The following is a 23269-nucleotide window of genomic DNA, read 5'->3' as shown; positions in this document are numbered from 1 at the left end:
TGCGCAAACAGTAAAATATTGTGATCTCAATTCAAATTTAAAATGATAATGATTTGCATGTTTATCAACCCTTCGAATCGCTGCATTCAAATCTGCGTTCGATCGAGAGAGATTCAGCTTTAATAAATAATTAATTAGTTAAATAGCACAGAAGTTCTGGAATAGCTGTTTATAGTTCAGATATAAAAACTGATGATAATGGTAAAGATTAAAACCATAGAATTTATTGGAGCAATTACATTGTTTAACCAATAGGTGGCCACAAACAATCATTAAAATTATGTCACTGAAAAGACAAATTTCCAACCTACGCCACACATGGCGTCACACGGGTTCCCGGTTGCAAAAAGAGACCGGTGGCAATAGTAAACATGTCCTGTTGTGCAGTAGGATGTGAAATTCAAAGGTCCAAAAATTGAAAACAACATTTACTGCAAACCACACTGCTTTTAAAGCTGGCTGCAGACGTCTTTGGCTAAAAGGGAGCTGAATGAAGTGATGACAGAATTAAAAATGCTTGACTCTGCAGTTCACCTTCGGATGAGGAACTTCAATACTATAAGTGGATTTAATCCACATATGGGGAATTTCGTTCAGAAAGCCAATCGTCTATAAAAGTATGTAAACGGGCCAATGAAATGCCAAATGAATTGGCTGCGTCAGCTTGCGCACCTGATGCTTGTTGCAATCAATTTAACATAAAAGCACAGCAAAAGCAAGACACTAACCTTTTCGCTTCAGAGACTTCTACAGCCTTCTGAGAGAGTCGATGAGAGTTCCCCCTGCTGATATCCAGCGATTTCGAGCAAAAGAGAGCGTTCCCAGTCCATAGTGTGTACACTTGGCGACATACGATCGAGCTGGGCTTCTCCCTTGCCTGGTGATCTTTAGGTCCGGGCGCTCGTGAGCCACTGGGGAAGTGCACAGAGCCTGCGAGTTGGGAAGCAGAGCGTCCCGGACAGGCGGGGTTTGTGCTATCACATCCAGGGAAAAAAGTGCTCTTTCATTGATATTTTCGCGGAACTGAAAATTATTATTGGAAATGGGGCCCCGCCCTCCAGCGGGGAAAGAGCAAATTTCCTCTTCTCCGCATGACCTGTCTCAGGGACGCTTCGCAGTCAGTTTACCGGACTTAACGGCACCCTGGGCAGGGGGTTTACCTGCTTCCGAGGTGCTCGATGCGCCCGCTTCGCTAGAGGCGCAGGCGGGGGCAGGGTAGCACTCGTAGGGGGATGCCCTCGGTGAGGAGCAGCAGATGTGGATGGTTCGGCGGGCGGAGCAGGCTCATGGTCCCGCCGATAAATGACATTGCCCATTGCATCCGACTGCTCTCTCACCGCCTTCAACTCCTGGGTGAATTCACTGACGATGTCGCAGAACAGGCCAGCCTGGCATATGGGGGAGTCAAGAAATCAAACTTTGTCGACTTCGCGCATATCAGCCAGGTATAGCCAGAGGTGGCATTCCTGGACCCCTAATGTGGACATCGTCCTTCCCAACGCACACGCAGCGGACTTAGTGGTCCGAAGAGCATAGTCGCTTGCGGTGCGAAGCTCATGTAACAAGCCTGGGTTGGACCCACCCTTGTGCAGCTCGGCCAGTGCCTGCGCTTGGTAGCGCTGGTAGATGGCCATCGTGTACAAGGCAGAAGCAGCCTGGCCCGCAGCCTTGTAAGCTCTAGCTCCGAGGGAGGCAGATAACCTACAGGCTTTGAACGGAAGACGAGGCGGACCCCGCCAAGAAGAGGCGCCACGTGGACAAAGATTGACCGCACTGAAGCGCTCGACCGAAGGAATCGCCACATACCCCTGGCCGATCCACCGTCATGAGTGGTGAGGGCGAAGGACCATGCAGCTCGGGCAGAGAAAGGTGCCCTCCAAGACTGCGTGAGCCTACTCTGCACCTCCAGGAAGAAGGGGACGAGAGGCTTTGAAGGCTTCGCCTTCTGGTCCTCTATGTAGCACCCATTTAGTCGGTCCGGCCGTGGAGCTGGGGGTTAAACCATCTCCAACCCCACGGCCGAAGCAGCCGGGAAAGCAAGGCTAACATGTCTGTTTTCAGGATCCATCTTGACAGCGCTCACCTGCCCGGAGGATCATCATCGGACAATGAAAGCCCACCCTCTGATGCCGCAGTGGACGTCTGATCTCCGGTGTCATCGAGCGTAAGGGCTACCATCTGGTTAGACGGATTGCTTCCTCCGGCTGAAGCTTGGATGGATCGCTTGGAGGAGCGGGAGGTCTGCGGGCCCGTAGGCGACGGATTATCTCTCGCTGAAACCCTCAGATCTGCCCGAGTGCCCGCTGCAGTGCAGGGGACAGCTGGGGTGGTTTGCCCCTTCAGAAGGGCTAGCCGCGATCTCAATTGCGCAACAGACATGGCATCGCAATGACGACATGAACTGCCCGCGAGCACCGCATTAACATGCTGGACCCCCAGACATGCAACGCAGTGCCCGTGCCCATCATCTGGAGACAGGAAACCACCGCATCAAGAAACGCACAGTTGGAGCGCCATCTTGAAAAGGACGTGCTACCTGACTGTGTTGCTCTTTTAGGAATTTTGCAACTATACACACCAGACCCAAAGAATGCGAGGCAAGGGAGAATCCCAGCTCGCTGAGGCGAAAAGGATGGCGTTTCCTTGCTTTTCCTGTGCTTATATACAGAGCTAATTGGCAATAAGGCACACATGCGCAAGCTTACGCTGCCAACTCATTTGGCATTTCATTGGCTCGTTATATACTCTTTCAGACGATTGGCTTTCTGAAACGAAATCCCCATTTCATGGATTAAAATCCACTTATAGCATTGAAGTTCCCCATCCGAAGGGTCGGATGTCACATCGGATGTCATTCCCTCGCTGTAAGTGCTAGCGCTCCCGTTTTTTTTTTCTGCCACCTCCCTGCGCGCATTTTGAATGTTTACAAACATTGTAATTTGTCTATAGGTTTTCAAAAATGATACAGCTATGACGAAAAATTATGTTTTATGTGTGAATTGTTGAATCATTAATTGACAATAAATATGATCTGTTGTATATGATGCTAGATTTCTATAATTAGCATTATCAGCAACAGTAGCAAAGATAATTTTTTGTATATTTCGAATATTTAACTTTTTTTTTTTTGGTTTTAGCAGTTTTTGGTTTTTTTTTTTTCATTTTTATTGTAATTACAGGTTCTAAGTTCTTTGTTAAAAACAGGGGTTTTGCATTAATATTTTTGTATAAATGAAAAGCAAATGAGATTTGTCTCCTCCCTTTTTTGCTGATTCGAAAAATGAATTTATGACTCAAAAACCGTAGTGTGATCAAAACTGTGAGATTTGTGATACGTTACACCACCAAACCCCATAAGACCTGACATATCAAAAAATAGGTAGAATTTTCTTTTTTTTTTTAATACTTTTTGGACATTTATCTGGTATTACATTTGATACATCAGGCATTTTTGCAGCTTTTTGCTCACAACAATGAAAATTTGAAGTATTCTGATAACATGGCCATGTGTGGACTTATGGTCAAAGGAAAAGACGAGCTAGAGAGATGCTACGTTGGGCACAAAGAACATCTAGTGAAGGCGGAGGAGAATGCTTTGTCACTACTTAAATGCTTAATAAAACCAACAAATGTATTATAAGTAGAGAAGGACAGTCTACATGTCACCCAGTTATTATTAAGGTTCAACACTTTGAGACTGTAAAGTTTATAGTACCTAGGGATTACTTTAAATAGTAGTTAAAATTTTGGTGAACATACAAACTTCCCAGCAAACAATTTTTTTGTTTAATAGATGTCTAATAAACATATAAATGTAGACAGCTTGGCTAAAACAAGGCTAAACTTAGGCTGTCAGTGAAAATTTAATAATCTAAGAATACAAAAAAAAAAATAAAGTAGTGTACTAAAATAAACTAAAAATAAGAAAAAACAATCATGTTAAATGACCATGATATTACGTTGAAGGCCAACTAGCAACACAGAAGCATCCAGAAATTATTAGCATCACATAAATCAATACAAAAAACATCAAGTAGAATAGACATGTTATTATGTTGCGATGTCAACTAGCAACACAGAAGCCTCCAGCTATTTTTCTTACTGCCTGTCTGGATTGTAAAAATTGTAAATAGTCCTCAAAAAATGTCATCACTATGCTAAAAATTCTGTGTTTTTTGTGAGATTTGTAAGTGGATGTGTATTAATACTGTGAATTGCAATATTATAAATTGAATTGTGAATGTTCAGAGCTGCTGATTTTTTATCTAAATCTTCAGGGAATTAACTCGAAAAATTATTCACGGTAAACAGTCTCTCCTTTAAAAAAGGGGTCTGGAAACAGTGACATTTAATCTAAATCAACACTTATGCATACATAAATTATAAATGAACAGAAAACAAACAAGCTGTGGGATAAATAATCACTCTTAAGGTTCTTAGCCTTCTGTGTTTGCCACCTCAGGCCCCAATTAATAATTATTAATTAAAAGAACCCAGAAGATTGCAGTCCTGCACCCACAGGCTACAGCAAAATATATGCCTGTGACCAAACAAGGCGTCAATACAGTCTAAATGCCTGTGACAGAAAATAAGCATTAAAAAGTGCAGCAGTTGTATAATTAATCATTATGATTTCCCTCAGGGATATGTGATTCCAGAAACAGCATGTGTTAGTATGCACTATGCAGACCGGCTGTATTTCTTGTAGATTGCGTTGCTGAACTTATGCAATTATTCTCCTGCCATTCTATTATTTTGTTTCACAAACGGCAGACACTCTGAGATTTGCACAGTGCTTACAGTCTGTCTGAGCACAAGTCCTAGTCATTTTTCAAAACACCGCATGTGCATTATTCATTACGATGCATCTGCCTTTACTTTCTCTCTTTGAAAGTTCCCGAAAAGAGTTATCTGAGGACTAGACAAAATTAGGACAAGCATTCCGCCCCCCTGTGTCCAACATTTTTCCCTCATTTGCATTGTGCCCAGCATGGCGATGACCGCAGACTCCTCTCTCTGGGGGATTTTTTTTTTTATTTCATGGCGGCTTGGTGGGTGTCTGAGCATGTTGGTGGTCTTGACGGATGGTGGCTTCCTCTTTCAGATACATGACACGAGCACAAAAAGAACAGCTCTGAAAAGAGAGGGTTGAGAAAAAGGGAGCAGAAAGGAGGTGAGGAGGGGCCGGCCATCGGGGGTCAGGAATAGGGGTCAGTGTAATTTGCACAGCGCCGCTTCTCTTTGATAAAGGGCGGCGAGAGGGAGCGTGGTGCATCTGTAGGGTTCCTGACTGCCTGTGTGCGGGAAATATCCATCGCTCATTCAGGGCTTGTTGAAATACAATGAAGCGTCAGGAGAGTACAAAAGGAGAAAGCTAGCCTAGAAGATAAATACGTATTGGCTGCTCTACTCTTTCTAATTGTTCACAGGTTTTCTGTACAGGTTTGGGGCTGGATTTACAAAACTTTTTATTTAATTTAGTGCTCATATTTCATTTTAATTTCAACATTTTTAGCTTTCATGAGAATCTTTTCTGCAAAATTCTTTATGTTCTTGTAAAATTGTTTCGTGATTAGTCACATTAGGTACATTTACATGGACATCAATAATTAGATTTTAATACTATTAAGACAATTCTCTGATTAAAACAGAAATTGAATTAAAACCTGGAGTATGCCGATTTTAGTCGCATTATTAAGGCAAGGCAAGTATAAGAAAATAAAAAAACTAAGAATAAAAGTGATTAAAAACAGATTTAAATAAAACAGATTTTAAAGTAATGAAAAAGAAAAGAAAGACTTAATAGTGTGATCTGTCAGATGTAGTACAGTGCTCATTCATATAGTGGATGAATTCATATCTTCTCATTCATATCTTCAGTAGTTTCTCTAAGTCTTCACTGGAAACAAAACGTTCGAGGTTACAGAAGTAACCCTTCGTTCCCCGAGGAGGGGAACGGAAGTGCCATGAATGGGAGGATTCGGATCAGAAGCCGCTTATCTGGAGAGTATTGAACGGGCCAATGAATGAAATTAATTGGCAGCGTAAGCTTGCGCAGGTGTGCGACATCTGCAATTATCTCAGCATATAAGCACACCTGAAGCCAGCAGACGCCATCCTTTTAAGCTGAAGAGACTTTCAAACAGCCAAGGGACAGTCATTATGGCGACGGAATATGGCACTTCCGTTCCCCTCCTCGGGGAACGAAGGGTTACTTCTGTAACCTCGAACGTTCCCCTTCGGTTGGGGAACTTCAGTGCCATGAATGGGAGAATATGGAAAGCGCCATAATGACTGCACCTTACCAACACCCCCGATGAGGAGATAGTCAAGCAAGCGTGACGCACCCACATCATGGGGGGCGCGGTCCTCCAACGTGTCCCTGGCCCTAATTTATCCTACTTCAACAGAAGTTTTACGGATTTAGATATATTTTTTGGGAAGTCGTGAGCATCTAGATAATTCTAGGAAATACGACAGTACGTTGGGAAGCGTGCAATCCCGATAGGGAGGACGCTGCGGAGGCCATCCGTTACCCAAGGGGGGGGGGGATGGCAGAATTTACCTATGGACTAGCCCTAAAAAGGGGGAGTACGCATAGCAAAAGAGTGGTTAGCGGAGAGGGAAGACACGGGTCCGCCCAGGGGGGGGACTTAACCGTGGCGGAATAAGCATATGGGATCGCCTAGTGGGGATCACGCATAGCAGGCACCTATACCCAAAACGCGGGCTGACCAGCGGGCAGACCTACAACGTAGTGGGCCAGCAAGTGACTCCTCCGCTGAGTCAGTGCTGGGGGCTACGGAGGAATCTGCAGGGCTCACCTGACGGGGAACTTTACTGACAGATAAAAAAGGCGCACGTACCTCCATGTTAGGGAGAATGGCGCCGCAAGCGTGTTTCAACACCCTACCGAGTTGTCTCCTCAATCACCAAAGGGTTACCTAATACCCTTGAGGAAACCGGCTCAACTCGCAGATTGTAAAACCTTGCAAATGTGTTGGGTGTCGCCCAGCCCGCAGCTCTACAGATGTCTGTTAGAGAGGCGCCGCGTGCACGCGCCCAAGAGGATGCAACGCTCCGAGTGGAGTGTGCACGTACTCCCGGGGGACACGGCTGACCTCGACTCGAATAAGCGAGTGAAATGGCATCCACAATCCAGTGGGATAATCTTTGTTTCGATACGGCACTCCCCTGCTGCCGACCGCCATAACAGACAAAGAGCTGCTCAGATGATCTAAAATTCTGAGTACGGTCCACATAAATGCGCAGAGCGCGAACTGGACAAAGTAAAGAAAGGGCTGGGTCTGCCTCCTCCGGGGGCAGCGCTTGCAGGTTCACTACCTGATCTCTAAAGGGGGTGGTAGGAACCTTGGGCACATAACCGGGGCGGGGTCTCAGGATAACGTGAGAGTAATCCGGCCCGAATTCCAGGCACGAGTCACTGACCGAAAATGCCTCCAGGTCCCCGACCCTCTTGATGGAGGCCAACGCAACCAGCAGAGCTGTCTTCAGGGACAGAAATCTTAGAGATACTGATTCGAGTGGCTCAAAGGGATCGGATCGCAGACTCGTGAGAACGAGGGCGAGATCCCAAGAGGGCATGAGAGGGGGGCGAGATGGATTAATTCGCCTAGCACCCCTAAGGAACTGGATGACCAGGTTATGCTTTCCCACGGTGCCGCCAGCTACCGCGCTATGATAAGCGGAGATGGCGGCCACGTAAACCTTGAGAGTGGAGGGCGACAGCCTGCTGTCCAACTTCTCTTGAAGGAAAGAGAGCACAACACTAATCTGGCAATTTCGGGGGTCTTCTCTGCGAGAGACGCACCATTCAGTGAATAGACTCCACTTCAGGGCGTAGGCGCGCCTCGTGGAGGGGGCTCTAGCCTGAGTGATGGTATTAACCACCGCAGTCGGTAGGTTACCTAAGTCTTCCTCGCGTCTAGGGACCACACGTGGAGGTTCCAAAGATCGGGGCGAGGGTGCCAGATGGTGCCCTGTCCCTGAGAGAGTAGGTCCTCTCTCAAAGGGATCCGCCAGGGGAGGGCCGTCGCGAGGAGTGAGAGCTCTGATATCCAGGTCCGGTTGGGCCAAAGGGGCGCAACTAGCAGAACCTGTTCCTCGTCCTCCCTGACCTTGCACAGAAACTGCGCGAGCAGGCTCACTGGGGGAAACGCATACTTGCGCATGCCCCGAGGCCAGCTGTGGGCCAGTGCATCCGTGCCGAGAGAGCCCTCGGTCAGGGAAAAAAACAACTGGCAGTGAGCGTTCTCGGGGGAAGCAAACAGATCGATCTGGGCCTCCCCGAATCGCGCCCATATCAGCTGAACAGACTCGGGGTGGAGTCTCCATTCTCCAGGGCGTAACAGCTGTCGTGAGAGCGCATCGGCTGCACGATTGAGCGTGCCTGGGACGTGAATGGCGCGCAGCGATTTCAGCCGCGGGTGACTCCAGAGGAGCAGACGGCGGGCGAGCTGAGACATGCGGCGAGAGCGCATACCCCCCATGCGGTTGATATACGCCGCCGCCGCCGTACTGTCCGTCCTGACCAGCACGTGTTGCCGCTCCAGCACCGGTAAAAAGCGGTGGAGAGCGAGGAACACTGCCAACAGCTCTAGGCGATTGATATGCCAATGCAGCTGGGCACCCTTCCAGAGGCCCGCAGCCGCATGCCCGCGACACACGGCCCCCCAACCCGTGTTGGAAGCGTCTGTTGAAACAACAACATGGCTGGACGCCTGTCCTAGAGGCACACCGGCCTGTAGGAACGAGGGGTCGTTCCAAGGGCTGAGGGCGCGGCGACACAGCGCAGTAACCGAGACCCGGTGTGTGCCCGCGTGCCATGCGCGTCTGGGGACCCGATCGTGAAGCCAGTGCTGAAGTGGTCTCATATGGAGCAACCCGAGCGGCGTGACGGCGGCTGCGGATGCCATATGCCCCAGGAGCCTCTGAAAGAACTTCAGTGGGACCACTAGTTTGCTGTCGAGCTCCCTCAGACAGTTCAGCAACAGGCGAGCGCATTCCTCGGAGAGGTGCGCTACCATGGTGATCGAGTCCAGCTCCATCCCGAGAAAAGAAATCCTCTGCACGGGGGCGAGTTTGCTCTTTTCTCGGTTGACCTGAAGCCCCAGTAGGCGGAGATGCCGAAGCACCTCGTCCCTGTGCATAATCAATTGCTCCCGCGAGTGGGCTAAAATCAGCCAGTCGTCGAGATAACTGAGTATGCGAATGCCCGCGAGCCGAAGGGGCGCTAGGGCACCCTCCGCGAGTTTGGCGAAGACCCGCGGAGACAGAGAGAGCCCGAAGGGGAGGACCTTGTACTGCCACGCTCGACCCTCGAACGCAAACCGCAGAAATTGGCGGTGGCGTGGAAGAATGGAGACATGGAAATACGCGTCCTTCAGGTCTATGGCTGCAAACCAATCCCGAGGACGAACGCATTGGAGAATGCGCCTCTGCGTGAGCATTCTGAACGGCAGCTTGTGCAGACAGCGGTTCAAAACGCGCAGATCTAGGATTGGCCGTGACCCACCGCTCTTTTTGGGTACGATGAAGTATGGGCTGTAAAACCCACTCTCCATCTCGGCTGGAGGAACCGGCTCGATTGCACCCTTCGCCAGGAGGGCAGCAATCTCCTCTCGCAAGACAGGGGCGGACAGGGGGTTGACCCTGGAGAAATACACGCCCGTAAACTTGGGGGGCCGTTTCGCGAACTGAATCGCGTAACCGAGTCTGATTGTGCGTATGAGCCACCGCGAGGGGCTGGCCCGCGCTAACCAGGCAGGCAGAGCCCTCGCTAATGGAGTCATCGCTACAATCACTGACGTACCAGCGGTGGGGCAGCGCGGAGTGGGTGTGCTGATCCGGGAAGCACGAGGGTCCCGCGGAAGAGCTGGAGGAGAGCGATTCGCTCTGGCTCCGCACCCTGACTCCGGAGAGGGGGCTGGAGGGCTGAGGGAAGGGAGACCGTCCCCCCAGCGCTCGTGAGCCACTGGCGAAGCATGTAGAGTCTGCGAGCCGGAAGGCAGCGCGTCCCGGACTGGCAGAACTCGTGCAGTCACATCCGGGGAAGGGAAAAAGTGCTCTTTTACTGATGTTTTGGTGGCACTGAAAAGTACCGTTGTTATCGGGGCCCCGCCCTCCAGCGGGGAAAGAGCAAGTTTCCTCTTCTCCGGATGGCCTGTCTCAGGGACGCTTCGCGGTCCGTTTACCGGACTTAACGGCGCCCTGGGCAGGAGGGGCTGCCTGCTTTCGAGGTGAACGCGCGCCCGCTTGGCCGGAGGCGCAGGCGGGGGCGGGGCAGCACTCGTTGGCGGGCGCCCTCGGCGAGGAACAGCGGAGGTGGATGGCTCGGCGGGCGGAGCGGGCTTACGGCCACGCCGATAGATGACATTGCCCATCGCATCCGACTGCTCTTTCACCGCCTTGAATTCCTGGGTGAATTCACCGACGGTGTCGCCGAACAGGCCAGCCTGGGATATGGGCGAGTCAAGAAAGCGAACTTTGTCAACGTCGCGCATATCGGCCAGGTTTAGCCAGAGGTGGCGTTCCTGAACCACAAGTGTGGACATCGTCCTCCCCAGCGCACACGCGGTGGACTTAGTAGTCCGAAGAGCATAGTCGGTCGCGGTGCGCAGCTCATGTAATAAGCTTGGGTTGGACCCGCCCTCGTGCAGCTCGGCCAGCGCCTGCGCTTGGTAGCGCTGGTAGGTGGCCATCGCGTGCAAAGCAGAAGCAGCCTGGCCCGCAGCCTTATAAGCTCTGGCTCCGAGGGAGGCAGACAACCTACAGGCTTTGGACGGGAGGCGGGGCAAACCCCGCCACGTAGAGGCGCCGCGCGGACAAAGATTGACCGCGATAGCGCGCTCCACTGACGGGATCGCCTCATACCCCCTGGCAGCTCCGCCGTCAAGGGCGGTGAGGGCGGAGGCACTCGCAGCACGGGCAGAGAAAGGTGCCCTCCAGGACTGCGTGAGCCTACTGTGCACTTCCGGGAAGAAGGGGACGAGAGGCTTCGAAGGCTTCGCCTTCTGGTCCTCTACGTAGCACCCATCTAGTCGGTCCGGCCGCGGAGCTGGGGGATAAACCATCTCCAACCCCACGGCCGAAGCAGCCCGGGAAAGCACGGCTAACATGTCCGCTTCAGGATCCGATTTGACAGCGCTCACCTGCCCGGAGGGGGCGAGCGGGTCCGGATCTTCGTCGGACAGTGAAAGCCCACCCTCCGATGCCGCGGAGGACATCTGATCTCCGGTGTCAGCGAGTGTGAGAGCTACCATCTGGTTAGACGGATCACTCTCACCACCCGAAGCTTGGATGGAGCGGCGTGAGGAGCGAGAGGTCCGCGAGCCCGTGGGCGGCGAATTAGCTCCCGCTGAAACCCTCAGATCTGCCCGAGCGCCCGCTGCTTTTTTAGAACAGGAGGCAACTGGGGTGGCTCGCTCTCTTGCGAAAGTTAGCCGCGATCTTAGCTGTGCAACGGTCATGGCATCGCAATGACGACATGAACCGCCCGCGAGCACCGCATTAACATGCTGGACCCCCAAACATGCAATGCAGTGATCGTGTCCATCATCCGGAGACAGGAAACCCCCGCATCCAGAAACGCACAGTCGGAGCGCCATCCTGAAAAGGACGTGCTGCACGACTGTGTTGCTCTTTTAGGAAAGTTGCAACTATACGCACCGCTCTGGAGGACCGGACCCAAAGAACCGCAGGCAAGGGAGTAACCCAGCTCGACCGTCTGCCACCGCAAAGACCCACTCTGGACCGGGAGACACACTCGTTCGCTCTGAAGTGCTGATCAGCAAGAGGAACCCTCATCGACTCACTCAGAAAGGATCTGAAGCGAAAAGGATGGCGTCTGCTGGCTTCAGGTGTGCTTATATGCTGAGATAATTGCAGATGTCGCACACCTGCGCAAGCTTACGCTGCCAATTAATTTCATTCATTGGCCCGTTCAATACTCTCCAGATAAGCGGCTTCTGATCCGAATCCTCCCATTCATGGCACTGAAGTTCCCCAACCGAAGGGGAACATCTAATTCTTGCAATGTTTTTGAGATGGTAGGATGCGGATTTACTCACAGCTTTGACATGGCTACTGAATCTCATATCTGACTCCAGAATCACACCAAGATTCATGACCTTATTTTTTGTTGTTCGACCCTTAGTGCTAAGGTATTCACCTTGTGAACCTCATCTCTGTTCCCAAACACAATGACTTCAGTTTTCTCTTTGTTTAAATAAAGAAAGTTTTGTACATTTCATCCATGCATTGGCAGAGGGTGTCAATGGGGCTGTAATCAGTAGGACTATGTAGATCTAAGTGTCATCAGCATAACTGTGGTAGGAGATTTGGTTCTTTGGCTCAGTGGGAGCATATAAAGGTTGAACAGGAGAGGTGCCGGAATTTAACCTTGTGGGACTCCATATGTTATGGGTGTCCACCTCGACCTATGGTCACCTATGCTGATATAGTAACCTCTCCCTTTAAGGTAAGATCTAAATCATTTAAGGACTGTCTCAGACAGCCCAATTCAGTTTTCCAGCCTATCCAGAAGTATGCTGTGATCGACAGTATCAAAGGCAGCACTCAAATAAAGTAATACCAGCACTGCTAGTGTGCATTTATAAGGGCACTTTCTGTACTATAATGTGCTCTGAAGCCAGATTAAAAATTGTCTAAACATCTCTTGGAGCTTAAGAACTTGTTAACCTGCTTAAAGACAACTTTTTCAATGATTTTGCCAATGAAAGGTAGATTATAAATTGGCCTATAATTGCTCAGTAGGGTGTTATCCAGGTTGCTCTTTTTTTAGAGTGGTTTAAAAACTGCAGTTTTATTGAAGTGCATTATAGACATGTAAACACCTAAATCTAACTATTACCGTCATATAGAATTTTTGCGGCATTTCGCAACAGCATAGTCTATAGGCAAGGCAAGGCAAGGCAAGTTTATTTATATAGAACATTTCATACACAATGGCAATTCAAAGTTCTTTACATAAACAAGAATAAAAGAAACAAGTAAAATAAAAATAAAAACAAATAATAAAAAGGCGTAAAAACAAAACAAAACATAAAAACAGGTAAAATGTGATATAAAAGAATGAAGAAGAAGAGAAAAACATGATGACAAGTGCAATCTGTCGGACGCAGCACAGTGCTCATTCAGTAAAGGCACAGCTAAACAGATGTGTTTTCAGTCTTGATTTGAATGTGCCTAATGTTGGAGCACATCTGATCATTTCTGGAAGCTGATTCCAGCAGCGAGGGGCATAGTGGCTAAAAGCCGATTTACCCTGCTTTGACTGAACTCTTGGAACTTCTAGTTTATATGATCCTAATGATCTGAGTGATCTGTTAGGTTTGTATTCAGTGAGCATATCTGTGATGTATTTAGGTCTTAGGCCATTTAGTGATTTATAGACCAGTAATAATACTTTAAAATCTATTCTGAATGTAACTGGCAGTCAGTGTAAAGACCTGAGGACAGGTGTGATGTGCTCTGATTTTCTGGTTCTGGTTAGAATTCTGGCTGCAGCGTTCTGGATGAGCTGCAACTGTCTGACTGTCTTTTTAGGAAGACCAGTGAGGAGTCCATTACAGTAATCCACCCTGCTGCTGATAAAAGCATGAACAAGTTTCTCTAAGTCTTCACTAGAAACAAAGCATCTGATTCTTGCTATGTTTTTGAGATGATAGTATGCTGATTTACTGACTGCTTTGACATGACTGTTAAAACTCAGATCTGACTCAAGAGTCACACCAAGATTCTTGACCTTATTTTTTGTCGTTTGACCTTTAGTGCCAAGGTACGCATTTACCTTGAGAACCTCATCTCTGTTCCCAAACACAATCATTTCAGTTTTCTCTTTGTTTCTCTTTGTTTTCTATTTGTCTATACACAAATATCTGTTTGACACTATTCTCTGCACCTACCAAGTCAGTAAAAGAGCACAGACACCCATTGCGAAATGCGGAGGGTGATTTTCCCCATTCAGCTTCTGGTATCAAATTCCATTAAAACTACACTCTTTCAGCAGTTCATACCTGCATCCAATATCTCGTTTGTCATGGAAGGGATGCGTAAAATGTTCCTGAATGAAAGTGAAAGTGCCAAACTGCAGTTAAAAGTTCACAAATTAAAAATGAAACACCCAAAATTACATGAAACCCTGGAGGAAATGTGGACAACCCAGTTTTCAACAAATCGGGTAAATCCAGCATGGCTCTGGAAGATTACCTGATGGAGATCGCAAATGATAGGGGCCTTTTAGGGACCGTTCTCATATTGCATATTTCTAAAGTTTGCACAAGTTTGTTGTTTCCAATGGAGGTTCGCGGCTTGATGCGCTCACACCAACGACTCCCGTGAGCTCACCGCGAGTCATGAGACAAGAATTGACCGATCAGCTTCAGCTTGTATGGTATGTTTATATTTCGGTAAGATTAATTTTCTCAGACAAACACAGAACACACAAACACTTTCTCTGTAAATATATCTTTTGTCAGAGTGACAGCAATGTTTTATCAGCTTGTCAGCCTCTGGGAAAACAGCTGACTGTCGCATAGCAACCTACAACCTACAAAACCCTTATCCACCCTAAACTTATATGAGTGATAATATCATTAAATGTGGAGGGGGGCCTTACAATATATTCCAGGGGAAAAGGGTGTCTCAGGCAAAAACAAAAAAGGTTGGGCACCACTGTTCAATAAGGTAAATAATGTTTACTTGTAAAAGTACCAACAATCATGTTGCACTACTTAGTTAGGTCATCTGATTGCATTGACTAAGTTTTTTTTCCACTTAAGATGTTTGGTTAATAATTGACCCAACTACTTATTTTAAGTTAACTGGGCTTGCAATGTTTAGTTTTAATAGGTTAACTTACATTATCAAGTTAGCAGAACTTGTCAAGTTTAGTTTAAATACATTTCTTAAATATTCAAGTTCACTGAACTTAATCTAGCAGATTTTCTCAATTAAAAACAACAGACAATAAAATTACACATTTTTATTATGTCTTTACTCCCAATTTAGCAATTACACATAATACATATAATGTATGTACAATACGATTGTCTTTAAAAAGTACTTTTCTTATAATGTAATTTTTTACTAAGTAAATTGTAAAGTAAAAGTCTAAAACTATAATACACAACTAGCACGGGCTCTTGGAAAAAAAAATACACCAGAAATTGGAAGATTAAAAAATCTGATCTCAACATTTTGATTTTAATGTATTTTAAGTGAGTGTACTCTTGTGATTATGTGTATACAGCACACAGATTCTGAAGAAGAACTGAGCAAAGGGATGACTTTTAATGAACAGGGAAGCAGATATCTGCAGTGCAAAAGTACACTCACTTAAAAATACATTGAGATAAAGATGTTGAGGTCAGATTTTTTAATCTTCAAGGTTCTGGCGTATTTTTTTTTTCCCCCCAAGAGCCTGTGTTAGTGTTTAACTGAATTTATGAGGTGAATCTGAAGTAAAATCATGGTATTAAGTGTGGTATTTTCACATAGTTTCAGATGTAGCAGCAACACAGAATCATAGTGCAGTGAGAAGTGAAGTAAACAGCCAATTCTTAGTCAGATCTTTATATAATGAGAATAATGATCTTTCATTTCAAGTCAAGTCAAGCTGAGCTTTATTGTCATTATGTAAACTACAGTGTGTCAGGCATGTTTTCTAACAGACATGCTGCCAACTTGGACACTCATTTTCCTTTCTTATTGCAGCTTTGCAGTGGCATTCATATGCAACCAGCTCATAAATATGATCTTTGTAACCTTTTTTTAAATATAATTATACTCTCACAATTATAAAAAAAAGTGCAAACGTATTCAACAGATCATTTAAATTTTATGAAAGGTAGTGTAAAACACTTAAATGAATAAAAAAAATTACAACAAAATAAATACGTTCTGAAAACTAGGCTTCTGAATTCAGGGTTAAATGTTAGAAGTTTCTAATATTTTTCATGTAGCGAAGCTTGTCTGTAAAAGCTGTACACATAGAAAAATCAAACTTCTTTATAATCCAGATTTCTAAACCTTTATGTTTAAATAAAGTCCACCGAGGGAAAGTTTTCCCTCCCTCCAAACAGATATCCACTTCTAGAGCATGAATGTGGAACATCAGACCCTGAGAGACATTCTACCACATAGTAATGAAACAAATCCACTTCTATTCTCACGAAAACTCCCAGGGACAGAAGCCAATGACAAAATTATAAATGGACTGCATTATTCTTAGTCTAACTTTACATACGCTTACGTAGGAAAGCTCAGAGCGGGTATCGAGATGACCAGCATCCACTAAAACTCAGATGAAAGGTTGATCCACTGCAACTTTTCTGTAAGTGCTTGATAATGTGTTTGAGAGCATTTACATTTATGAATAATTGATAGTTCGAGTGGTTCAGGAAAAGTGTGTTGGTTTACATAGTGTAAGCTACTCATGTCAGAGAGCGGGCTTGTGTATAATGTAACAGGGAAATGTAAGCCAGTGTTACCACATTACTGTAGTCCTGCTTACTTCTCTGTTCATATGATACAGATAAAGTGCTTGAACAAACACATACCATGTCACTTGACTGTAGGTCTGTTTCTAAAGCAAGAGGGCTGCCTTACAGTGTTCTTACACTGAGTAAATGTTAGTTCACCCAAAAATGAAATTATCTGTAATGTCATTCCAAATTATTTCCAAACCCAAATGATGAAATCTGAGATCTCTCTCAACCTTTTTTTTTCAATCTTTTTATGAATGTTTTTCATATTTTGTGATTCATGCTTTTATTTTTTTATTTTCCTCTATATATTTAGGCTTTTGCAGTGCATTATGGGAACTTTTAATATTGAATAGTAAAAAATGTAATTTATTAAAATGTTAAACTGTTTAAAATTGCATATTTTCCAGGTTGTTGTATTTTATTCAATTGTCTTCAATGAACTGCCAGTACATTTTGTTGTTTTTTCTGTTTCTACTATTTAACACTTATTGAACCTACTTATTTATATCCATATGATTTCTTATACATAATATTATTTCAAACTACTAAAATGTCAGTAAAAAAATCACTGAATGTTAAAATGTAGAATTAAAATTTCACCATCAAAAGGCGAGAGCAGAGATCAAGGTGCCATAATGCAATTAACAGCCATAAATAAAAAATAAAAAAACTTGTAAATCACAAACTATGTTATTTATCAAAGATTTTTTACAGTGTACCAAAAAAAAATCATCTCTTCTATTCTCACAAATGCTCACGTGGACAGAAGCCAATGACAAAATTATAAATGGACTGCAACATTCTTGCGTAGGAAAGCTCAGAGCATTATTTAACAGATTTTTTTTTTTTTTTTTTTTTACAGTGTACGGAAAAAAATCATCCTCAAACTAAACCATGCATTTTCATATTTGTGTTACAAGAACTTTTTTTAACGTATATAAAAAATAATATAATAAGTTTCTTTTCCTCAGTGTCAGTCGGGCAGGCACACAATGTCATAAGACAATAGTATTAGGTTAGATTTAGGTTGTGACACCAGTTGACCTAAATTCAATGTCTAGCCAGTGTCTAAGGACAACATAAAAGAAGTAAAATAAAATAAAAACATAAAATAAAAAGAAGGAACATTCTGGATTTGTTTCTACACTCTTATTCTTTTCTTTTTTATGTATTATAGAAGAAAGAGGGGTTGGGTTTCGGGATCGGTAGATACTCAAAATCAGACTTGAGAGCAAAAAAAAAAAAAAAAAGCTGATCTGGACATCTCTTAACATCACAATAACGTCAAGCTGTGATATCGTTAGACATTGGTATTTGATTGACTTTTGATTGGATGTTGTACATTGACCCGATTTTCATTTCCAAACAATATTCAACGTCCCCATGACATCGGGTTACAATGTCAGTCTGACGTACTGTGCCTGCTGGGAGTAAGCATTGACTGTAATTGAACGACAGAAGGCATATGATCTCTTTTGAGGATTTTTTTGGTACTTTTGTGGACTTTGATTGAGTCTGAAAGCTTGTCATCTAAGGAACAGGAAACATCTTAATTTGTGTTTTAAAGATAAACGATCACAGGGGTTTTAATTGACATGAGGCTGCATTATTGATAATGTAATTTTCATTTTTTGGTGAACTTACCCTTTAAGATTCATACTTGTTGCCAGTATCTTTATTTGAGCATGCTTTTGAATCTGATGACACTTCAGGGCGTTTTCAGACCTGTCCTTTGTTTGCTTTGTTCTAGAACAGGGATTTGATTTATTGCAGAATTGCATTTATGATAAAATAGGGTTTATTTTCACATTTTAGAGCTCACCAAAATGTGTTTATGCAAGTCACATCTTAGTACAACTGTCCCTCAACTGGTCTGAATGCCTCTGTTCAATTTCATGTTTATATCTATCTGCATTCTCCTGTTTATTAATAGCAACCTGTACATATATCTATTGTAAATCTCTGATCATAGTTAAAACAACCTGTATATAATGTTCACAGTACATCCATCTGTAAATAACACCATCGTTTTTTCTATAATTCGACTTTATAACTATATCCTGCACTTGCTGCTTCTGCAATCCTGGTTAGACCTATACTGCATTTAATCGCCTTTTACTTGTACATGTGTACAGTACTTGTACATCTAATCTAATCATTCATAAAGTTTCATCCAGTTCATTCTATCTGCTGCAGTTCACTGTTATGACACAAATTGACAGTAGGTATGTAGCCTTCCTTCCCACTTATATTGATAAAAGATATGTTAAAATTTATGTTGATGAGTGAGAATAAGGGCTTTGTCAGGGCATCATTTGTAAAGTACATAGAAAAGAGCAATTACATTTAAAACAGAAGAGGTGGTTTTGGATTTCGTTGTGATAAATAATGTGCTCACTCACAGAGTCAGACACTGTTGTGTTTTACGTAATAAAGTTCCCAGTTTTAATCATGGTAGCACTTGTTTTGTTGGTCCATTAGGTTGAATTGCCTTCTCAATTCAACCAAAAAGGTCCAGAGTTTGTTTTTTATTTACAGCATACACTTCTGGCAGATATGGTTAAAAATAAATAAATAAATAACACAAACAAACTTGTTCGATTGCTCTTTTGGTCTAGCTCTAGTGAACATCTGTGAAGACTGCCTTTCGAACTGTAGTACACACACAGCATGACAATGATGTCTCTGTCCCATACTAAATTAACGCTGATGCAATTTGACTGAAATACAAACCCAACATGGACCAAAGACATCCAAATGAACAAAAAACAAAACATGATATCACAAGATGCAACCATTCTGCATTTCTGGATTTTCATGTCATAGTCACGATGTTGCTCAGTACAGCTCAATACACCTGTGGCAATTGCTTCTTCTTGTAGCAGATATTCAATTGGGCTGGGAACAGATAATCCCCTTATGTTAATAAGACTATTAGACATTTTATAAGCTGTTTACAAGTTAACTGATAAAAACGTCATCACATCTACTCCCATAACAAAAAGCATGTGAATACTCAGCAAGGCCTAAAGAAGTCTAAATCAAATTCTAAATTGAACCCTAAGGATACATTTACACTGCAGATCTTGCTGGGCAATTTCGATTTCGTGACTGTATCCGATTTTTTTGATGATCTGCTTACATCATCTTTTAAAAGCGACTCGTATCCGATCGTCTGCATTTACACTGCACATGGCAAAGGCACAGTGACCAGGAAAAAAAAAAGAGCGGGCGCTCACTGACAGCTGATAATTAAAGAGTGCTTTTTTTGTCTATTCCTGTATGTAATCTGCTTGCAGCTTTTGACAAGCTGTTTTACTATAGTTTATATCAGAAAGGTTCTCATTTGTCCATCTTCTTTTGATTTATAGGCTTTTTTAAACCTTTAGGCATCTTAATGTAATGTCCATGGCTTGATCATGATAGTTTGTCATATTCACATAGTTTGTTCTGAAAAAAAGTATAAAACTGGCATGTCAGATACTAGAGAGCATTTGATTGGTCATATTTGATGAGAAACTGAAGTAGACAATTGTTGACCCATTTAGGCGAAACTGGAAGCCTTGGATATTTATACTAGGATTATTTGTTCTAAATATGAATTGGTCACTATTTTGGAGCAATTCTAATTTATTTTAATTTCAATAAACCTTTATAGAAACACATTTCCAAGTCTTCTGCATCCAACAGTTATGATTTCAATTGACAGCCCTGCCATTTACAGTAAGTAGCACTAAAATAAGGCTTCAAAATTTGCATTTTGATTTGGGCCAAGGACATAACAGTACCATATTGGCATTGGGATTTGGTACCCAATCCTACAACAAGTCACATCAAAACTCACTAACTAATTAGTTCTGTAGGCACTGGAATATCCTCATCCTTGTCTCTTACTCCGATATAACACATCCATTTTCAGCCAACAATTTCCAGATTTGACTTTCATGCCTAATAGACTGACTTCCTCCTGACTGAGGCGTTTTTGAGGTGCTCTGAGTGCATATAATTGAAGCAAATGCGTGGGCTCTCTCTCTATGTCTGGGATGCTTATTTGAGAGATCGGGACAGGAACTGGGGATTCATTTGTTTGGAACTCAGAGTACATCTATTATAGAGAGCTGGGACTGACTGGGTTATACAGACACACACATTTCTCTTTTCCAGTCCTCTCTATTCCATCACCTGCATGTTTTCATATCTATCCGCCTTGTTATTTTCTCTCACCCTTCTCCATCTCTCTTCCTTTTTCATTTCTGACGTGGTCATGGTAACCCCCTCAATGTCAGGTACAAGACAGTGAAGGAGAAGGTAAAGGGAGTTTTTATGACAGCTCCACCTTATTAACCTTCTCAAGTCTGAGCAGGGTGTCATTCAACACTCTTTCTTTCACTTTCTGGGACAGCTGGCCTTGATTCACAGTTGTTTTTTCTTGGTAACAGGTACAGACAGATCACTGGGAGATATTTGTCACTGTTGAGTTACAGACTTGTCCTTGTTCACTTAAAATTTACTGTAAACCCAAGTTTATCTCTTCTTGATCAAGCCATGACGTTCTAAGAAACTCACCCCATCACAGGTTCTCAGCATATCACCAGCTTACATTCTCTGCTAGTTCCTGCATGAGGATGTAAAAACATTCTGTTGGCTCACATTTGCAGTTTTATCTTCTATATCTCTTATTCTTCGGTTATTTTAATGTCACATTTCGAAAGCGTTCAAGGGATTTTATCCGTTGTGACATTTGATTGTATATCTGCCAAAAGTGCTCCCCTGTGGCAGAGGGTATCAATGCGCACTAGTGCTTTATTATTTTTAGGTTAATGCTGGCAGCTGTTTGGACTTAATTTCTGCTTCGAGTCTTGGCGTGTTTATTGGCAAATTTGAAAAATGATGTATGGTAAAGATGGTAATTCGCTAATGCAAAAAATTTAAATAACAAACAACTGAATGAATGAATTAACGAACGACTAAAAATATCACAAAAACAGTTTTTTTTTTATAAAAAGTTCCATTCATTAAAAAATTATATGTGTTTGTTTTATTTGTCATCCTTAAAGGGATAGTTCACACAAAAATGTAAAAAAAAAACAATGAACACAAAATATGTTTTTGAAGAATGCTAGTTGATTGTACACATTTACTTCTATAGCATATTTTTCCTATAATGGAAGTCAATAGCTCTCTCTCATTTCAGAGGCTGCATCCCCTGAAGTATGCAATTGAAGGGCGTTTGTGAAAAAATTGAAACAAATTCAAAGACTCTTTCAAACACAGCCTTCAAATGAGTTCTTAGATTCCCGGGTAATGAAGGGTATAACCAGTGGATCCTCTGTGACCCCAAATATCCCAAAATTCATTATGCGTTGATAATGACAGGGCGTTTTTAAAAGAAAACTTCACATTAGTATGCTTGAACCGGAAACTGTGACCTTTTTTTTTTTTTTTTTTCATATTGTGATACTGAGGTTTCTAGAGAAATAGAATTTATATATATATATATATATATATATATATATATATATATATATATATATATATATATATATACATATATATATATATATATATATATATATATATATATATATATATATATATATATATGTTAATGCTTACAAAATCAATATAGTTAGTTTTAATTTTATTCATTCATTAATTTTCCTTTTCAGCTTAGTCCCTTTATTAATCAGGGGTTGTCACAATGGAATAAACCGTCACCAACTAGCTATACACTCTTACATTCACACATATACACTGCGGCCAATTTAGCTTATTCAGTTCCGGATTCAAACCAGATCACCCAGAAGAAACCCACACAAACATGGGGAGAACATGCAAACTCCACAATGGGTCGGCTATACAGGGAATGTTGGTCAATAGCCTACAGCACATAATTGAACTAATATCTCAAAGGGAGATTATGTTAGCCTCATTTAAGTGATTTTAAAAATAAAAGACACTTTAAAAAAAGAACAACACGCAAATATCATTTTACCCCTCGAGTAGAATTTTTAGTTGCACCATTAAGAAATCAGGGCACTCTAGAGCCCTGCAATACTTTGTAATAAAATTACGTTCTTAATCATTTTAAAAATCATAAAATAAATCAGTTATTAGAAACGAGTTAATAAAACTATTATGTTAAGAAATGTGTTGAAAAAATATTCTCCTTTAAACAGAAATTAGCGAAAAATAAACAAGCAGTGTAATAAATCAGGGGGGCTAACAATTCTTCTTCTTCTACTTAAACTATATATATATAAAAAAAATTTGTCCCTTTTATCGAATTTGTGCAGTCTTTAGTATCTTCAATTATGACATGCTTTTGGAAAGTTGGTCTATATTTTGAACCATTGTTTGTTAGGGCAACAATGAAAAAATAGAGGTTCCCCTTCGGTTGGGGAACTTCAGTGCCATAGAGTGGATTGATTGAAATCCACGAAATGGGAGGATTCGGTTCAGAAGCCGCTTGTCTGAAAGAGTATTGAACGGGCCAATGAATGCAATGAATTGGCAGCGTAAGCTTGCACAGGTGTACTTCATTGCCAATTATCCCAGCATATAAGCACACCTGGAGCGAGCAGACGCCATCCTTTTCGCTTCAGAGACTTTCTGATAGAGTCGATGAGGGTTCCTCCTGCTGTGACCAGCGATTCTGAGCGAACGAGAGCATTCTCCCGGTCCAGAGTGTGTACACGCAGCGGCAGACGGTCGAGCTGGGTTTCTCCCTTGCCTGGCGT

At 43.3% G+C, this 23269-nt stretch overlaps 2 protein-coding genes across 7 annotated transcripts in view; one reads left to right on the top strand and one right to left on the bottom strand.

The window, feature by feature from the left end:
* sulf2b (sulfatase 2b) overlaps window positions 1-23269 on the top strand; it is a 544470-nt gene that overhangs the window by 154050 nt on the left and 367151 nt on the right. The window lies entirely within an intron of this gene.
* The window catches only part of LOC147831263 (uncharacterized), a 353683-nt gene continuing 335462 nt past the window's right edge, over window positions 5049-23269 (bottom strand). The window contains exon 2 of the mRNA XM_087306680.1: window positions 5049-12042. Within this exon, the coding sequence (XP_087162806.1) occupies window positions 7929-11627 (3699 nt within the window). The 5' untranslated portion in view covers window positions 11628-12042 and the 3' untranslated portion in view covers window positions 5049-7928. The remainder of the gene's footprint in view (window positions 12043-23269) is intronic.

This window comes from Danio rerio, chromosome 23 (assembly GCF_052040795.2).
Source record: "Danio rerio strain M-AB ecotype USA chromosome 23, GRCz13ab, whole genome shotgun sequence".
In the NCBI taxonomy this organism is placed as follows: Eukaryota; Metazoa; Chordata; class Actinopteri; order Cypriniformes; family Danionidae; genus Danio; species Danio rerio.
The sequence above is the reverse complement of the archived record's forward strand: the minus strand, read 5'-3'. Positions and strand labels throughout refer to the sequence as shown.